The following is a 20,558-nucleotide window of genomic DNA, read 5'->3' on the forward strand; positions in this document are numbered from 1 at the left end:
TCCAGTCATTTAGAGTCATTTTATGTGTAAATTATACATATGTTACAGTTTTAACTTCCACAAAGAATCAGCAACAAATTAAGGGTTTATTTCAGTTTCATTAACATCTGCTGGAAACTAAACGTGCAACCTCAATTTTGACACAATTTGGACATTTTGTAAAATATAAATTCAAACACAATGCAAGGATTTGTAAATCTCGTAAACTTTTATTTTATCCACATTGGAACATCTTAAACATATCTAAGAAATTGTACTTTTTATGTGTTGCTGCTATCAAATTCAACTTTCCCTGTTTCATTAAAACAGGCACAGTTTCTTAGTTTAACCATTTGATATGTTTACTGTGTTTCGTTGTGAATAAAATATGATTCTATGAGATCTTTTTTCAAATTGTGGTCGTAAATCTTGGGTTGATTTTCAGCTTCTGAGTCTCACAAATGTCACAGAAAAATAGTATGATCTCGTTATTTAGTAAAAGTTTAGCTTCCTGACGTATGAGCAAAAAGAGGCTTTTCTTGGCGTAGATCGAAAACTCTTTAGCGAGACGTGGTGGTGGGCGTCGCCCAGTGCTCCTCCTGGAACTGGTTGCAGTTGGGATCTCCTCGGATTTTAGGTGTCTCCGGTAGCTGGAGCCCGGTCAGGGGGTTCACACACCAACACTCGCCCCGCTGGCCGTGGGTCGACATGTTGCACTGGAAAGCAAAGGAGAAAAACACAAACTGGATGAGTTGGANGGGGGGGGGGGGTAAGGATGCACAGTGGGAAACAGGGGCTGGTTAATGAAGCGTGGCGTTCGGAGGCTTGAGATGTGTTTGTGTGAGTGGTGGTGATGGTGGTGTTGGGGGGGGAAGCATTGGATAAGGGTTTTGCTTCGGGCGGGATGACAGTCGCCCAATAACAGCCCATCCTCGGGTCATGCCCCCTACTCACAACCCAAAATCTATCCACAACCACACGTTATCACAGACAGACACACACAGGCTCAGCCCCCCTGCAGAGACCCCCCCCCCCATAATCTTAAACGAGGTCGTAATTGAAGCGGACACAGTTTACGCCGTGCACGCGGGGACGACCGATTAGGGGTCGGGGTAAAGAATGAGTAGCTGTGGGGAAAGAAAAGACTTTCCATTTTCCTCCTTCCATGAGAAAGAACAAAAAAAGTGACAGTTACAGTAATTACCGCGCAACAAGGAGGGACGACTCCAAAGGGGAGCCAAGTGTTAAGGAGATACAGTGTTCCTCCCTGGGAACTGAGGACTCCACTCAGGAACAATGCTGTTGTTTGTGACCACTGACGAAAACTGGCTCAGTGGTTGAGAGCCCAGCTTTAGGAAACTGTGGCGCCTATTCAAATCTTCTTTTCTGCTCCACTATCTTCGTAAGAAAGCACTGGATATGTGACCTTGTTTGTGCTCCTCTGTCTAATTTCTATGGATGAGCAGAATTCAGATCCCCCCCTCCCTCTCCCGCCGTCGGAAGCACAGTTTGTTCCTCGGATAAAACAAAAGTCTTCCCATGAAGTACGCCAAACTGTTTTATTGCTTTGTAACCCTGAGCTCAGAAGCTTGTTGCCTCATTCGTGACGGCAACATCTTCCCACACGTGTGTGTATGTGTGTGTTTACAAATAAAACCCTAAGGAAGAGGAGGAGTTTATAAAAGACAAGATGCGTGACGGGATTATGCCTGGTTGATGCGAGACCATTGTCTGTGAATTAGGGTTTTTTACACATTTTCTATTTAAACATTCCAGACTTTTCCAGATCTGGTCAATAAAGCATTTCATGGTTGTTTACATAGAACTTTATGGTTATTTGTAAGCGTACATAAACGCGGTAGCAGCTAGCTGTAGGACGTCTGGTGCAACCTGGGGCAGTTTCTGCAGGATTATCGTTGTATTTCTCCTTGACTACCTGTTATGTGGTATTTGCAGCCATGTAAAGAGAAAATTATTTGCACAAACCGCAGTTTTTATGATTGGAGTTGTTCTAAGATGACAAAAATTCAGTTTGGTCTTACTGAGGTTGTTCAAACAGCTACATTTAGAAGTTTACACCCACTTGTTGTGCACTTGAATGTCATTAATTTAGGGGTTTAAATCATTTATTTGAAGCATTCTTTTTCCAGGGTGGAATGAATATACAGCGTACAACTTCAATGTTTTTTCGGTACACAAGTTGGAATTTATTGTGGATTTTCTCCAATCCACACAGGGTCAAAAAATACATTTAAGCTTATATATATCTATATTTACCTGAATCTTTTAATAAGTGGTGCTGAAGGTTCAAGAACGTCTCAGGACGTCCATTCTCCTCAGACGAAAGGAAAATTGGTTCAGATATTCAGGAACAACTCAGGAACTATTAAGGTTTAAGTCTGCCATGAACTGGAAACTGCTGGAAGACCAGTGTCCCTGTCCACAGTGAAGACAGTTTTACATCACTGTGGACTTAGAGGACCAAGAAAGAAGCTCCCGCTCCAAAAGCCACATCTTCTGATTGACTTTAACCTGCAGCTGTCAAACACAGTGGTGGTAGCATCATGCTGTGAGACTAAGTGGACGGAATATCAAAGAACTACCTCCGAATTCTTTAACTTAAACCTGGACAAACCTGCTGATAAAAAGCCTCTGAAAGCGTCTTCCCAAAGCCTCTACCGCCACCCGATTAAAAACTTATGGATTAAAATCCGGGGTAGGTGCAGAAAACCAACCAGTTTAAATTAACTCTACCAATTTTGCCAAGAAGAAGAATCAAATATCAGGAAAAATCCAACCAGAAGCTTGTTGATGGAGACCAGGAGACACTCTCTAAGAGACATTATTAGGGGCTGTATGTATATTTTGACTCAAAATTACTCAAGGTGTTCCGTAGGTGATGCTTTTGTTAACCTAAACAGTGTCACGTGTGTGTAATGTCAGACCAGTTACCTGTTTGAGGTTGTACAGCCCGTCTCTGTCACAGTTTGGAAATTTGAGACCATACAGGTTCTCCAGTGGGCCTCTGTTGTCCTCAGAGGTCATTTTGGAGATCTCCTCTAAGACCTTGTCCAGCTCCTGGTGACAGGCACTCTGATATGACTAAAAAGGAAACAATGAACGCAACTTTAAGTAATTTAAACCTTTTAAAATGGGGAATGTTAGGTTTGGTTTGACTTAAGATGAGGACCAGATACTTTAATCTGTCGTAGAGAAATAAAAGTGAAAGAAATATTAGTTTGTTTTGTATAAAACACCTCAGACATCCGTGTTTATGGCTCAGAGTTAGTAAAGCAGACAGTTGAGTCAGTATGACTGATGTGACTCCAGTGGAGTGGAACATGAGTGTCTCGACTGTTTAACACAGCAGGTGGCCACGGCCACACACAAACACCGGCTATGCACGCGCACATTAATGCACATATATATATATATATATATATATAGTGCACACATTGTATTCTTGCATGTATTGAAGCACACACAGAAGCTGGGCATCGGCCTGCCGCTGGGATCAAACAGGTCCGGTTTAATGATTAGTTGGCTGAGGATGAGAGAAAAGGCCCAGAGAGGACTGAGTCCGCCACCAACCTTATCTGACATCTGAACGTATGGATGAAAAGCTCTCTTTCACTTTCAGTCTTGGACTCTTTTTGCTCTTGATGCCTTATAATAAAGTTTTACATGCACCATTCAGTTTCAGGGCAGCCAAATCCCTCACATCCAAAGGATAGTTCATTAAAGTGCAAATGCATAAACGCTGAAAGATCCTTATTAGTATTTGCTCATTATTCTTCAGTTTCTATCACACCTCCTCCAACAGGCTTTGGAAAAACTCATACAAAGATAAGTGCTACTCTATTAGGAATAGTGTGCTATTTTGTTTGGTAGCAATATTGTGCAATATTGACGAAATTAGCAAATAAACAGGAAACAAAAATCCTCCACAGACAACAATAGGATTTTGGTGAGACGAATGGAACCCAGCCCTCTTTGGAGCTCAGACATGTTTTAGTAGAAACATCATTCGAAGCTGAAACAGGTCAGAAAGTCTGAACTCTATAGGACTGAACATTTTGAGATCTTTAATAGCTTTCACACAAACAAGGGTTAGGTTTGATGGTTTGATGGTTTTTACCATAGATTGTTCATTTAGAGTGTGATGATTTCCCAATCTCCGACCTTTGAGCTGTCTAAACTTTACCGAAAGAAAATTAACTCATATCCAGCCTTTACATTTCATTCAGAGACAGCTTATACATCAGAAGTTGCACTTTTTGTCTCTTTTCACCCAGTGTGTCTCTCACTACTACAGGACTTGTGGATTTCTTTAAAATCTGCAGAGTGCAGACACCCAAACTCTCATTGACTTCCACTGTATCTGAGCTCACAGAACTGGAGTCGAAGGGTCTTTTTAACTGGTCATATCTCTGCAGGCTCGTAGAAACTGACGTGAGTGACGACCAGCTGCTTCTGGCACTTATTTTTCACACAGTGAGCTTAAGGAAGTCCCAAATTGCTGTTGGGCCTTAAAGAAGAAAACTAAAGGATGTTGCACACTTCAGCATGTCTGCAGAAATGTTCTCATCTTTGCTTGCTGTGCATTAACTTTCTAAATACTTGTCGAGAGATGTTGTAAGATAATAGCTCTGTTTTTTGTAGTCTTTTCTGCGACTCCTGTTCACTTCAGCGATGAATTAAACATCCAGGCCTGTAATCCTTCAGCAGGAGGCCTTTATTCTTTGCTGCCAGAAGTGCCTCAGTTTTTTCCTCACTTTGATTCTGGGAGATTCTGGAAACACTTAGCCGAGACCCTGAGGCATTTGCATTGCGTCATTTCTACAGATCATTTGTTTCTGGATATCTTCCATCCCGTCACATCTTCACGCTGTTCTGGTAGTTTCTACATTTGGAATCTGGGCCACAAAAGTCCACGGACCTCACTGGAATGATCATAAAGATACGTTGTAGGGGTCCAGTTGAAAACTAAAAAAAAGGGGGGGGTTTTCCTCTGGCTTCAGCTGAAAATTTTAATTAGTAAAGAAAAGTTGTAGGAAACTCTTCAGCATTGTTGCTACAAGCTGTGGTGTAGGTTTGCTGAACTAAAACTACAATTGTTTAAGAAATATTAAATCAAAGTTGCATCCAGTGCTTAGACTAACCTGTTTTTTTGTTTTTTTTTTCTCAATATTTTGGCAGAAAAAATATAATAATCCTGCAGCAATCGTAGCAGGCTGCCTGTTTGTTTCTGCAGATAATCAAAGATGTTGAAGTAAATAACTGTAATGTGAATCTGACAATGATGAAAATGTTTATAACCATATGCATGAAGCGCTATAACATTATTAGATTTTGATCTTGGACTCGCTCCAACTAGCCGTTAGCTCATCGGTCTGGTCTCCGTTTTATCAAACTGAGGTTGATCAAAGAGCTGTCTACAACAGGTAAGATATTATTGTAGTTTTCTATTGAATAAAGATCACCAAAACATCTGACCTGTCCCTTGAAGAGCTCAGCTGGAGCTCCTACTGATTGATCTCAACCAGGAATATTAGTTTTAAAATTACAGCGTTCTGATTGGTTTCGTCACAGTTTTTAGGGAAGTGTTCAAAAGAATTCAAACCAGTCAACGTTCAGAGTTTTTGAGAGAAACATATTATTCTCCACATTAATCCTGACATGCAAGCTTTGCTCTGATTGGCTGTAAAAAAATAAGGGAAAACCAAATATATATATATATATATATATATATATATATATATATATATATATATATATATATATACATTGTGGCCTGACTCCAGGCCCGAAGCTGACATGTTTTATATTCAGTTCTACGGTCTCTCATGACCACCCACATCGGAGTGCGTCCACGCCTGACCCCCGCCGTCTGAAGTTCCGCTGCTCGACTCCTTTTTCTGCACTCGCTCCTTTGTTGCTCCTAATGATCCTGACATTTGCATTGTGCTGTCCAACGTGTTATTTTTCCTGCTTTTATTTTGCTACAAGCCAGTACGTTAAATGAGGGAGAAAATGAGCAAAAGCATACTTACTGTATATGGGCCACAAGCGTACGCCCCCCCTCCACACACACACACACACACACATCGTCATGGCAGGAGTTCATTTGCATGAAACAGGCTATCTGTGCTTGCACGCCGCCTCACTGAAGGTTTTCAAAGAATTGTTTTTGTTTTAATTGAAATGTTGAGCGATTGTTCAAAAATACAGGAGGGCGGCGTTCGTAGCCCGCCTGCAAGCCCCCCCACCCCACACCTTTTCCTGAGCGTGCTCGTTATGAGCCGCCGTGGAAACCAAAACAACTCTTTGCAAAAACAGTTTGCAGAAATGAAAATACTGAAAAGATAAATATTTTTTATAAAAGACAAGCTCTTTACAGTCAAGTAAGACTTCAGTATGGACATTTATAGTTAAGAATAAATAAATAAATAAATATATATATATTCTTCCTACAACTCCTAACTGTTTTGTCATGACCTTTGACCTTTAAACTGCTAAGTGGCGTCTAAGATGGAGCTCATTTCTCTGAGCATTGCACGGTCTGACCTTCAGGGTGAATCTGCTGCCACTCCTGGGAAGACTGGCAACGATCCTAAATGTTTTCCACTTTTGAATAATCTTTCTCTGAAGAATGACAGACTCCAAAAACCTTGGAAATGACCTTTGACCCTTCTCAGATTGATGGGCAGCAACAGTTGCTTCTCTAAGGTCATTATTGCTGATGTCTTTCCACCCCGGTGTGTGTAAATCCAGCTCCGAGTTGCATCAGCTCAGCAGCTGATACTTACCCTCCTAACCTGGAAGCATCAAATCTGTATTTAACTGTAAGAATAAAAAGGTTCTGGGACAAAGTTCTGGTCTTATAAAGAATTTAGGTCCAGTTGGTGTGTTTCTGAGCACATGCCAGAGGCTGGTACCGAGCGCACACAGCATTCGATGTTTGATGTTTTCTGCACTCTGCTGTGCACAACTACAGAAAAGACACAAAACATTTTATTCACCGCAAGGAGAAAAAACAAATAAAGCTGCTAATAGAACAAAGCGTTCATCAGACTGAGACTGTTTATCTTTGCTGGAACTACACCGAAACTTAAAGTAAAACACCAAATTAAAAATGTCACCTAATAAAAAATTAAATAAACTGTTTCTCAAATGGCTTTAGGCCACACCTTCATCACCTGCAGGATTAATTACTGTAAGGCTGAAACAAGTGTAACTCTGAGTATAGAGGAGTATAATCAGTTATTAAAAGGTTGTAAAGATATTAACTTGTGTGCAGTTTGTTACGGATAATTTATTGGTGAAACCTTTCTGGTCTCACCTGTGGTTCTCTCTGCATTCGATCCTCCTTCATCTTGGCTTTCAGCTCGTTCTGGTGTTGTTTCCGGGCCAGCTCCTGCCAAAACCGAGCGTCTAGGAGAGGTCGTCTGGTGGGCGGACTTTCAGTCTCATGGACCTCTGCAAAAAATTTTAAAAAGGGGCTAAATTATCCAAGCTTTTCATTAAATGCATGTGTCCAAAGGAGACATTAAAACTGTCATCATTCAGCATTAAATGAACAGGAGTCTGTCGAACACAAAAAGTGTAAAATACTCCAATTATTTACTCCTATTATGAGCAGACGTTTTTCGACTAACAGGCCCATTTTACGAGGCCCTCGTCTTAATCCTGGAATTAGAGGACAATGTTTTTTTGTATCCTCGGGGCATCCTGTGCCTCTCATACCTCATGTGACTAATGCTACGCTAAACTGTCAGGCACTGCAATGTCTGTAATTACCATGGCGGCAGTGAGGACCGACGCAGCACTGAGGTTTCTTAGACTGAGTTTACGGCACAGATTGCCTTAAACTAATCTCCTCTAAGCAGTGTCGGGAGAAATTATAAAAGGTAATTCAGAGTAGACAGAGACTCGTGGCAAACGAAGGCCTGAAACTGATGCATTTATTAGGAATCGTGACATATTCCATCGGAAAAGAACAAGACAGGAGTGGAGGATTAGTCATCGGAGTCCAGACTTGTATGGAGTCACATCTGATGGAGTTTTTTCATGCTGACTAAGGAGTTTTTTGGCTACCTTACCTCCTGCCAGAGGCTGTGTAGGTGTGTGTGTGTGTGTGTGTGTAAGCGTAATTAGAGCTGAAACAGAACTCTCAGGTTGTAAATTATGCCTGAGAGGGAAAGGCCTCCCAATCTCCAGGGCTCCACACACACTCTATATGTCTCTCTGTGTTTACATGTGCAGGTATGTGCACACACACACTGAAAGGTGGGAAACCTGTGTGTGTGTAGTTTTGATATTCAAACCTTTTGTGGATTGCTTTCAGTTTAATGGTGACTTTATTTTCTGAATATATCAAATTACATTGGCTACAGTGAGTCAGCAGTGGCTTATTGTCAGAAGTCCCAGCCTCCAGCTGAGAGCATGAAAGTTTAGGATCATGTCGGTAAAGTATAGAGTGTCTGGAGGAAATATGACCTGTCAGTATGTTACCTGCAGCAGACAGCAGCGATCACAGCTTAGAGAATCAATACTCAGAGCAGGGAATTTAAGAAGAGGTTAATAAAAATAGGTTAAACTGAATAAAAGCAGCCATTTGCATGCCATTGTTTTCAAGCTGATCAAATTGCACATCTGTACACATCTGTGTCGTACATCCAAAAGTAAACGACAGAAAACCAGACCATCCAGTGACTCCTGAATGTCTTCGTTATCAGTTGTGGTCAAAAATGGGTGTGAAATATGAACTAAAAGATAAGCAGGAATGCTAGTATTTACTGCTTTTCTGAAAATCTCATTTCTCTCCATACAGCTGAGCTGAACATACCTCCAAAGGACCTCAACGGTACGTTTGTTGGCGAGCCTGAATAATGATTGCACGATTCTTATTAACACAATTTGAAACAACTTGCAGTGTCTCATCTGGAGGCTGACACTGCATGAGGCAGTGAAGCTGGATTTTGATGCCGAGGAGGAAACATTGGACGTATTCAGAACAAACAAGATGAGAGGCGAAGAAAACAAACATGTTTATACGATGGAAGGGGGGATTATTGAGTGAGTGCAGCTGAGGCGGATGACCGATGAAGGACAAAGTGTGTCTGGAGAAAAATAAAAACCTGAGGTTGACAATGGGCCCAAACTGAACACAGGAAAAATAACAAAACAAAACGACAATAACTAATTCAATCCACAAAACTCCTAAAATAATGTTTTAAACAACCTTCATGTCAACTCAAGTGTTGATTGAAGCAGGTTTGGTGTATTTTACTCAAGCTGAAATAAGTTTTTAAGAGTTTTTTGTGGTTGTGTTTAGGACCTTGGTAACTATAGATACATAAACTCAAGAAAACACAGCTTCAGCTAACATCTGCCGTCTAAAACTGAGCTGTTTGTTCTGCCCCAAGTACCAAAGAACCTACCTGTCTGAAGCTGTTGGCTTTGCTTTTTGCCTTAAAGCGATGTTTTCACAGTTTTCTACGAGCCCGGGATGAGTAATGTCTCTCCAGTGTTGCTTAGCATTAATGTATTTTCCCTGTTATCACACAGAGTGGGGTGTGTGTGTGTGTCTCAAATGCTCGGATGTGAGCCTTGCAGAGACCGATGTCTGTCTTCAAACACCTCAAATACAGCGAGCAAACATTCAGAAATGGGACAGAATAATGGCCATCCCCTTCAGACCTAATATGGTTGTTTTCATTCTTTCAGCTTCTTTGTTTTTACCAAAGAAGTTCCTTTTGCAGTTGATGAATCTGACTGAAAAGTGGTTTATTTTTCATGAAGTATGGGCTTTTCTCAGTGTTAGATATTTGGACGTCTCATTTATTTTGAATATGTGTGTTCTAACTTTTAACTTTTTTCTAACTTTTCCAAGCAAGGAGAAAAGCAGTTTAACTTTCAGCAAAATAAAAATAGCAGAAATGTCAGATTATTGCTAATTAAAGTGTACAAACATCACTAATAAGCCAAAAAAACAAGAACATAATGACAATAAAAACAGCCCAATTAACTATTGTTGTATTTTTTAATCAACTATGAACACCTGGTAGCACGAAAGGTGGGTGATAATGTAAATACCTGTGTGGGTGTGTTTGTTTGCATGCTTGTTAGCAAAATATCTCATAAACCAGTCTATAAATTTTAATGAAACTCAAAAAGTAATCACTGGATGTTCGTCTACACTTTATTAACCCAATACAAGATGGCCGCCGCAGCTAATCGACTTTACCAAACACAGAAATGGGTACAACACACACTCAGAGAGCTAACAGATCACATGAGGTCATATATAACGGCCATTTTCAACATAAAAAAATTTATCTTAGTTTAAAACTTTGCATGAAAGGTGGCGGGTGATATGCATTCCTCCAAGGAATGTTAGCCCTTCAGTTACTAATGTATTTATCTTTTGTAAAAACGATGACAAATATATGCTTTTAGCCATCATTTAAGAGGTAATTTTGATTTCTGAGAATTTCCTTCGGACAGAATCGTCCCTGCAGGTGGAGTCTCAACTCCAGCCTGGAAACCACGGCTTTAATTCTCTTTTACAAAAGATTTTTGTTCTGTTGAGAGCATTTATTTGGCTTCCTGGTGTTGGGGCGGTGTGTGGTTGTTGCTCGGCTGCAGGGGGAGACACTGAGCCATGGTTCAGGGATCAGTGCCAAGAGAAAAGGATTGATTTGAAGAGCTGTGGGTGATTGTTAATTAGTTTTCTCCTTTCGATGCGCAGTCGTGGGCTGGACCCGAAGCAGGTGTTTCCTGAATGTATGAGTGTATTGTAGTGGAAAATGGAATAACAAAAGGCATTCAGCTTTGACGTTTTTTTGCATGAGTCAATGTTTCTGGAAAGTAACCCTGAAAGCCGTATTAAGGTTCCTACACACCTTGAAAAGCACGGAAAAGCGTGGATTTTGGTGTTTTCCAGATCTGAATATGTATAGAAAAACATTTGTGTTTCAAGCTTTTATTCCCTATAGCATTTTCTAAAAGGTTAAATTCAATTTTTTCAAATATTGCCACAGAGTTTGTATATAAAAGATGGACACAGTCGTCTTAAGGTCCACTTAATGTTCATTTACCACATCAGGCCTTAAGTTTCAGTATCTTCAGCCCCTTTAACAAGATGAATCCATATTTAAGCTGCTTTCGGCTGTTCATAAAACACCCAAGCTGTCCTGCAACAATATGAGCGTTCATAAATGAAGATTGCTGAACGATAGCTGGCATGGTGTACAGCTCAAAAGCTGCACAAAATAATGTGTCTGAAAAAATAAAAAATAAAAAACTTTGGATACCAAGAACCTGAACCAAACAGAGCCTAAAGAATTTTGTAGCAGTTTGGGAAAATGAAAAGTGCACAATAAGAAATGAAGGTACAGCTCCCAAAAGTGTGTATAACATTTATTGTTCAAACTTTTAAGCACCATAAATACAAAGTTGGTACAGATTCAAAGAACAGACACAAAAAATGTTGCTTTCTGTCCTGGAACCAGAACTTTTCCCGCTGGAGACGAAAACCAGTCGTCTCATCTTTTCATGCCTGATTTTGGACTTTTGAAGCTGAATTTTTCAGGGTTAGATCCTCCCAGGAATAAACCTTGTGTGCGGTGATGCAAACCACCCCACCACCGTGCATGCATTTACTGATCTTTAAATGTAATGTCTCTTTACCTGAAGGACTTTTTCTGTATTTTACTTGCTCATTTTATAAGAACTGCATATAGATACACAATTAAATCCCTTATTTCTCATTAAGAAGGCCTTGTGCACATCTGGAACAGAGTGATCTATGAAATGTGGACATCCATCTTGCAGCGTGAGTCCACTGTCAGCGTTTTACAGTCTTTTGTCTCACGTGTGCCGATAAGACACCTTTGTCCCCGACTTAAACCCTAAAGGCAGAAAATGATCGTTCCATATTCAGGAGAAAAGAGCTGCCTTGGTGTAAGGTTTCTGCACTTTGTTTGTCTTCCTTCTCACGTTGAACTGTCGTCTTTCTGCAACGTGACTCTTCACGGTGAAATTTCTCCTCAAGCAACGCTTTTTGTAACATTCAAGACATCATCAAAATATCGTATTTATGCTGTTAACCGGTCACTTTGACATTTAATGTGAAATAATTTGAATTTATTGCCAAATGAAGTGTTTTTGTTCACGTTTCTATGTTGTGGTAACATTAATATTGAACTATAATGCTTTGTAACTGAGAATTACAAAAAAATATTAAAAACTTTGTAAAAAGTTTGAGTAAAGTCATAACATTATGATAATTTATTTGCTTTTTTATTCATTTCATGCAAAGCACTCTGGCCAGCAGCAGGTCTGTTTAAAAGTGCTATATAAATAAACTTGAAATGACTTAACTTGGGTTGATTTGAGCTCAATATCTGAGGCCATTTTTGTGTTCGTTAAGGTCAATTAGCTCTGCAATGTAATGTACCAGCAGTAGTTGTGTCAGTGGTCATAATCTTATGGCTAAATTGGTGCATGTTCGAACCTGTGAAGGTAAATTCTGACCTAAAGGAGTTGAGATAATATTAAAATGATGTAATCCTGCTTTGAGATCAGGAGGAGAAGGAGCCTGAGCACCTCGGGGGGAGTTCTGTCAGAAGAGCAGGCACCCACATGCTACTCCCCCCCTGGAGTGATCACTTAAAGCTTCACTTTTCACACTTTCTGAGTGAGAATAATTAAAGACCTGAGACCTGTGAGCGAAGGAGAGGAGCAGGTTCGAGCAGAAAATCCCCTTCAGGGCGACTGGGGCAGACTTATTAAAAAAACATGAAGTTTTAAACAAGGAAACTGTTTCTTAAAGGAACATGGTTTGGTGCAGGATTCCCACTTTATTTTAAATTATTTTTACTTTATTCTAACTTCCTGGTCTTCTAATGGACCGTCGGTTATGAGGAGACTGGTGGCGTCGTAAGCTGTGTTTAAAAGAGCACGCTCCGAGGATCTGAGGGTAAACAGATTCCACCACTTGGATTGGTCCCATCCCTGTTTCTCCATCTTTTTGCCATGACAGTCCCATCCCTGCTTCAACTTCAGGGTTCTGGTCCGAGGTTTATCTATATACAGTCTTTGATGATGCTCTCCAAGACTTGTTACAGCATGTCTGGAGGGAAGGAATTTTGGAAAACCTCAGTTTGAAGGCAATCATAACGCTGCTGCGTTCTTCATATTCACCAAAAAGGTTTTTCTCTGCCTTTTCCAGCGTCTCTCCTCTCAAGTAGACTTGTGTTTGCACAGCTCAGGACGGAGCTACATCACGCTACAGCGACACGAAGCTACTGCCATGAATATCACCTCTGCAGCAGGTTGCTTTCATTAACCGTTTAACCAAACCAGCTGGAGAAAGATGCCTCCTTCACCAACCTGATTCTGCTGGTGCAACAACAAGAGAAACTTCTGAAAGCCTCACCTGCAAGTCTCTATCTTAAAAAAAAACAATAACAGACAAATACACACGAGCCAGACTCTGCAGAGGGTGTGTATTGTGAAATGGAGGCTGCTTGTATAAAATACAAAGAAACCACAATATTATTACAGCAACATGATTTGAATATGAGATCCACAGCTGAAGCCCTGGATGCTCGGGTCTGACCACATGGACGGTTTCAGGCTGCTGTGAAAGAGGATGCAGGTGAAGAGGTTTTCTGTGCAGAACCTCGATCGCAGCCGGCTTTCATGGCCTGACCATGATGGGAACAGGTGCTTCTTGATTTGTGTCAGCAAGGTGCTGCTAGTTTGGTGTGGTGGAGTAAATTCATACCACATCAGTTGATTGGCTGCCACCTTGTGCATGCTCAAAATCACCGTGGACAAATTTTGCACCACTATTCGTAACGATCTGCAAGACCCTGCAAAGACCAGCCCCATTCTGGATGATTTTCCACATCGTAGGGGGACTTCATTCATTGTGGAGGGGGCTTATCAAGGAGTGTGAAATATAAAGACAAAAACAGGAACGTTTTTTTATCTCTAGCCAGAGTCTGGTATCCATCAGAAAGACAAAACGCCAAAAATAATTCTACTTTTTTGGCTTGTTTTCCAGGTGGTAGCTGGATCCGATGCTTCCTAATTCAACTGCCCGGACGACCCGTTAATCTTTTTTTTTGGTTCTCCAGAGAAAACACTTCCCCTGACGAATGCCAACGCTGCTGGCAACTGTAGACGTATAGAGTTTCAGCTTTTCAATTAAGTCGAAATAACAGAGCTGTGTTGAACGAAGAGTATGCATTGCTCAACAGATCTTTTCTGCATAAATACTGTACATGTTGAAATACTGATGGCTAATACAAATATTGTTGTAAAAAGATGTATACGTGTCACTGACAGACGCGCCACACCTGGCAGCAGCTTGAGCACCTCAGAAGAGACAGCAAACTCCATTTTCTTTTCTTTTTTTGTCCAAACTTTGGGTTTATTTTGGGACTGAAAGCAGGGTCTTCCGAAAGCACAACAAGGAGAACTCCTAAAGTGATTTTAAATAGGAACATAAACAAAAATAACTTGCTTTTACTGGAAGCTCTGGAGCGGGGACCAGTTCGAGTAATGAAATTGCACTTGTTGCCATGGCGATGTTTCCCAACAACAAACAGAGAGTCTGTGGTGTGCAGAGGCCATATTCACTGAATGCAAAATTCACTAGGAAATCTACTTTAAAGTATTTAGAAGTTAAATACCTCCAAAAACTGCTCTGTTTCATTTAGCAATTGTTTAAATGGAGGGTGAGGGTAGAAGAACCTTCTGATATGAGAAGTTTGAAGATATTTGGGTTACAGACACATTATGGGTTGGTCAGAAGGGTCCTGCTGGCTCAGTCACAGATGTGGGTTAACCTCATCTGACCAAAAGCCCAGTGTATGTCAACATTCCTTTTCAGGAATCAATAGTGACCTTTTGTTCCTTGTAACTGTAATCTAATAGAGCAAACCATGTTTTAAGTATATGGAGGGATTTTATCATGTATGAAAACATATAATGCAAATTTCAATGTCTCAACTCGACTGTGGCTGTGTTTTAGCATCATGTCAAAGGTGTGAATCCATGTTTGGAGGAGCTAACTCGAGCGCAGAAACAACCTGAAATGATCCCCAAAAACAGTTTGTGGGTCAGTTTGTGTCATAATGTAGACTTAAGTTCAGAGTGAGCAGGTAGATTTAAGAGAACAGGAGGCAAAAACCGTAAGCTCAACTGGGCTGTTCGCACAAAATATCTGCAGCGCCTCAATGTAACTTTCACCAAAAATACAATGAAAACGTACATTTTTAAACCCACAAAAGGAAAGGAAAGCTTAGCTACACCAAACTAACACATATATTAACATAACTGTATGCAAACATGCAATTAAAATGACTGGATTACTGAACATGTGATGTTATTTATCTTTATTATTAACCTATAAGACAGTGTAGGTTTAAAGCTTCTCACCATATGTTGGCTGCCAGTGCACACTCGTTGTGACGTCCAGGTCCAGTCTCTGCCTGCACTGGCCTGAACCCTGGATGAGCTCCTGCAGAGGAAACTCAGCGTCCACGCTGGGGTAACACCTGAGGCCCGTGGAGCACCTGGGGGAGTACACCCCGCAGGGCTCACCTTCCAGCCTGGCGCACACCGGACAGCAGCCGCAGCCCGACTCCCTCACCACCTCCATACATCCTGGGCTCACTTTGGGACACGCATAAAGATCCTCGGCTGTGCAGCTCGGACATCGGAAAACTAAATCCCCCAGCAAGACTCCAGGTAAGGTAAAGAATCCAAACAGCAAGCCAAACGTGAAATATGTGACCATTATAGAGTTGGTTGGGTTTGTTACTAACGACTGAGAGAGAAAACTGACCCTTGGATAATGAACCTCAGGATCTCAAACAGTCAAATCTTTGTGTAAACACTCTGACAGGGTCCTATCTGCCGTTATATCACAGACTGACACAGGAGCTGAAAAGCACACTCACAAAATACAGCCCAGATTCTGAAAAAGTTGTATTCATTGTGTAAAATGTAAATAAAATCAGACTGCAATCATTTGCAAATCTCATAAAACAATATTTTTTCCACAGTGGAACATAAAAAATAAATAAATAAAATGTTTAAACTAAGAAATTGCACCATTTTGGGGAGAAAAATAATGTAATTTCAAATCTGATGGTATCAACACGTCTCTTTAAAGTTGCTCCAGATGTTTGAAGCATCTCTTCTTCTTCTCCCATCAGTCTGTAAACATCTGGACCTGAGGTTGTCCCATTCTGTCTGTGAACATCTGGACCTGAGGTCGTCCCATTCTGTCTGTAAACATCTGGACCTGAGGTTGTCCCATTCTGTCTGTTCAACAGTCCTGGATGGGAGCAGATGTTGTTCTTTCCAGAGGCACTAATGCACCCCCATACCATCAGAGAGGCAGGCTCTGACCTCAGAACAGTTCTCCTCTTTGGTCCAAGGGAGACACATCTGTTCACATCTGGCTTCTTCTTTGCCTGATAGAGCTTTAAGCAGCACGGTGAACTGTGTTTACAGACAGTGTTCCTGAGCAGAACCAGAACCAGAACCAGAACCAACATCCAGCCTTGACCTTTGACCTCAGAGGTTTCTACAGATTCTTGAAATCTGTGGATGATGGGATATTAGTCTTCACAATTTTCCATTGAGGAACAATTTTCTGTTTTTGTTTCACTATTTTTATACACAGTTTTTTCTAAACTGGTGAACCTCCGCCCATCTCTACTTCTGACAGATTCAGCTTCTCTAAAATGCTCTTTTTACTCCCAGTCATCTTACTGACTCGTTGTCAGTTAACCTAATTCGCTGCTAAATTCTCCGCCAGCTGTTTCTTCTTCATCTTATTTACTTTTACAGCCTTTTTGTCGCCCCTGTCCCAACTTTTTGTTCCACCAAGGAGGCCATGTTTTGGTCGTGTCTGCCCTCAACCCCGTCGAGCACCTTTGGGATGTTCTGGAACGGATTCCTCATGGAAGTCCGCCCCTTTAATACTGGCTGGTGTGACGGTCAGGTGTGGTCAAATTATTTTTTCCAGTGGTGTCACACCATTTGGACATTGGGCAAAAAAGCAGGAAACATCTGACATATTGCGTAAGGATGGCATTTCCTGTTCTCTAACTGACCAGAGGATGCACATGAAGGTTTTCAGCCCTGCAGTGAGGTTTTACTGCAGCTCTGTGAGCAACATACAGCATAAGGCTCACAGTCCTCACTTTGCTTGTTTCTGACAAATAAAAGATGGCTGAACAAGTCAGTCCTCAAAATGAGTCAAAGTTGTTGACAATGCTCAAATTTAACACAAAAATACCAAAAAAAAAAAAGCTATTAAAACCCCTAAACAAACACTTTAACATGGCTAAAGTCCTTCTCATTGCCTAACTTTAAAATAAATCCCATTAATGGATTCAAATTAAAATTATCTGTGAACATTTGTGGTAAGTTATAATGCATAATTACTTACTATTAGTTTTTGGAATCATAAAATGTCTAATTTTCTGTCCTAACCTTCTAAAATGAACGGAAGAATTCCACCTCACTGGATTTTAGGGCTCTTAAAGTTTCCTTCCTACCCTCACGTGCAGATTTAAAGTGATGGAAAACTGTGTTTCACTGAAGAAATGGGAGATCATTAACCGACACATTTCTTTCTCAGGATTTAGTAGATTATTAATACAGCCTCTACGCTGGAGACAGCCCAACGTTTTAGGATCTATGTTTTCATCAGCATGTGTTCAAAATGTTATCAGTAAAAGGTTGGCAATCGTACAAACACAAATGTGTGTTCCTTTGTCTGTCTGTTAGCAAAACATCACATGAATCAGAGGATGGATCTTAATAGAAATAATTATGATATTAGTGAAGTGAAGTGAAGTTTATTTATATAGCACTCTTCAGCAGCTTAGGATAATCTAAATGAAATCATGAATCTAAACATGAGCTAAAACAGTCAAAATAGTAGCTAAATAATCTAAATAAAATCATGATGAAGTTAAAGCTGCACTAAACAACAATCAGGCTAAGACAGTCAAAAAATGAGCTAAGATAAAATAAACTAAATGTGAAGGAAGGCTAAATAAGCTAACATAAACTGGAACATGACAATGCTAAGCTAAGGGTACAACATGACTAAAAGTACCAAAAAGGCCTGTTAAACAGCCAACGTAAGAATTACTAAGATAATTAGACTAAAATCACAATAAAGTTAAAGCTGAACTAATTAGATGAGTTTGATGCTGCAACCTGTTTTCCTCGGGAGTCAGAACTTGGATCTGGGAATGATGTCAGACCTGACAAGTTGGAGAACCAGTAGGATTTGTTAATTGTTATGCTCATTAACTATTAGCAATGCAAGCTGATAACAATGTTCTCAATGTCATGAATGTTGGTGTTGTTGGGGTTTCTTGTTGGTCTTGTTTTGGTTTGGTTGTCTTTCGGGTCTCTGTGTCCCCAGTAGTTTTCCATTCATGCCTGCCACGCCCACCTCACCTGCTCCTTGTCCACAGCTGCAACCAACCTTCATCTCTCCCTCAGCCTTTAAAACCGGTCTCTGTCTCTCCATACGCCACTGGGTCATTCCTTTCCGTTCCTCTTCTTCATGCCGTGCTCGTTGTCTTCCTGGTTCCATGCCTTGCCTTGCTCTGCCGTTGTTCTGGATACTTTGTTATCGTTAGTTTCCTTTTTGCTGCCACATCAGCCGTTTGTTTTGTTTAATAAATTAGTTTTCCTTTTGAAAGAATGAGTCAGCTTTCTGGATTCGCCTCCGTCTCCCCCCGTTATGACACTCAAACCTTGAGACACAAACTAACAGAAGTGGAAACAAAACGTTCGGGCTGCTTGGGAATCTCTGACTTTGTGAGCTAGAATTACAACTTCCAAGTACAAATGGAAAGAAACACAAGTTGACCATTCAAAGCAAACAGGTAGAACACAAACGATGTGAAGAGGAGAGAGCAGGCAGGATGGAGCAGATGGAGACGAGTGTCAGGGCTGATCTGTAAAATAAAAATTTATTTGTATAGCATTGTCACATTTTAACAAGGAGCTGCTCGGAGACTGACAGACGCAGGAGATCAGGATACAGGTAAGTGGTTTTATTTACAGTCAAACAGTGCAGGGTACTACAGGAAACGGGATCTGGAGGAAAGGGACGTGGGTAAGTAGACAGGTTTTTCGGATAGTTGAGAGAGGGAGAATTGCATTCACAGGTGAGGTTGTCTTACAGGAAGGCGGGCCGGATCCAGCGTGGAGGAGGAAGGTAAAGTGAGCACTTTCCTGGACGAGGTGAATCCGTTTTGCAGGTTTCCGGATGTCAGGACAACGAGGGAATCCTCCACAGGTTGCAGCAGCAGAAGAGGCAGACAGGCTCAGGTAGGTAGCTCAGAGTACTTTGCTCGCAGAGGACTCAGGACGCAGACCAGACTGGTTTCTCAGGTGACTCTCACTCTGACAGAGTACAAAAAGCACAAGGGCATGAATTTAACAAAGCATACAGATAATAAATCAGAAGACAAGTGAGCTGAGAGATTTTCACCAAAGGGCAAATAATGCTCCAGCGCTGATCTGGTCTCCACCACGGCTCCTTGACGAGCCTAATCTTCTGCAGGTGTGGAAGATGTGCAGGACCTCAGCCAATCCAAGGGAACAGGACGGCCCACCAGGAAGTCAACTTACAGATCACCACAAGCATATTTCAGCAGCAAGGCATTCAAAGTGCTTTACATCATAAAAACATCATTACAATCATCCAAAACATCATAAAAATCATTGAGCAGATACACTTGATAATCATAAGGAGATGGTCAAAATGTATTAAGATATTTGTGACACCAGGAGAGCTGCAAGAGAGAAAAGGAAGGTTTACAAGATGAGACCTGCTGTGATGTTTGGTTTGGACACGGAGCTGGAATAACGGAGATGCAGATGTTCAGATTTTCATTGGAAGGGACCAAAATGGACCGGATTAGAAATAAGTCAGTCAGAGAGGCTGAAATGGTTTGGACATGTGGACATTTTGGACAGGGAGAAGTAGGAGACATAGGAGATGTGTTTGATGTGACAGAAGAGGATGATTTATCACATCCAACTTTCTGTTTGGAATCACAGAGTTTCAGAAAAAAGTGAATTAAAATGGAGTTATAAGACTAAATGAGGCTCTGCGCCGTTTTTTTTTTCTATGAATTATCTTTCAGCAGCATACAGTTTCAAAACAGAAATGTTTTCCCATGACCTCTCCAACATTTCCTTGCTGACACCATGTCTGTAATATGTGTATTACAGACATAATGTAATACACATGCTGCTTAGACGCTCTGAACGGCCGTAAAAGCCAAACAATGTGGAAACATTTAATATTTCTCTTAAGTGGAACAGCCTGATGGTTCAGTGCTGAGAGATATTTGAATCGGGCCCCTGAAAGATCCTTGTCACACGGAGTCATTTAGTCGGAACCAGTGGAATACCACAGGGAGGCGGTCACATTTTCCGGAGTCGTTTACCTCCATCAGGACGGGAATTCAAAGGAGCAGCGTGAAAAACGAGGCCTGTGTTTCTGGATGTGT

General features: G+C 41.0%; 1 protein-coding gene across 2 annotated transcripts; it reads right to left on the reverse strand.

Moving 5' to 3' along the window:
- On the reverse strand, positions 1-15,865 carry LOC108247353 (insulin-like growth factor-binding protein 2-B). 2 transcript variants are annotated; one of them, XM_017435400.3, is made up of 4 exons: positions 15,436-15,861; positions 7,322-7,458; positions 2,932-3,081; positions 1-695 (listed from the first exon to the last, which is right to left on the reverse strand). In XM_017435400.3, the coding sequence occupies exons 1-4, from the start codon at positions 15,794-15,796 to the stop codon at positions 540-542; spliced, it is 804 nt and encodes a 267-aa protein (XP_017290889.1). In that variant the 5' UTR covers positions 15,797-15,861; the 3' UTR covers positions 1-539. The 2 variants fall into 2 exon arrangements, with proteins under 2 accessions (XP_017290889.1, XP_037831849.1); XM_037975921.1 differs by lacking the exon at positions 2,932-3,081 and having other exon boundaries at positions 15,436-15,865.
- Positions 15,866-20,558: the final 4,693 nt, after the last annotated feature.

This window comes from Kryptolebias marmoratus, linkage group LG6 (assembly GCF_001649575.2).
Source record: "Kryptolebias marmoratus isolate JLee-2015 linkage group LG6, ASM164957v2, whole genome shotgun sequence".
NCBI classification, from domain to species: domain Eukaryota; kingdom Metazoa; phylum Chordata; class Actinopteri; order Cyprinodontiformes; family Rivulidae; genus Kryptolebias; species Kryptolebias marmoratus.

Bases quoted from the DNA above. Each gene is read 5' to 3' on its own strand.
- LOC108247353 (XM_017435400.3), bottom strand. From the start codon at position 15,796: ATGGTCACATATTTCACGTTTGGCTTGCTGTTTGGATTCTTTACCTTA. The intron at 7,459-15,435 runs GTGAGAAGCTTT...AATTTTTTGCAG, and splicing joins GCACTGGCAGCCAACATATG to AGGTCCATGAGACTGAAAGT. The intron at 696-2,931 runs GTAACTGGTCTG...TTTGCTTTCCAG, and splicing joins GGCTGTACAACCTCAAACAG to TGCAACATGTCGACCCACGG.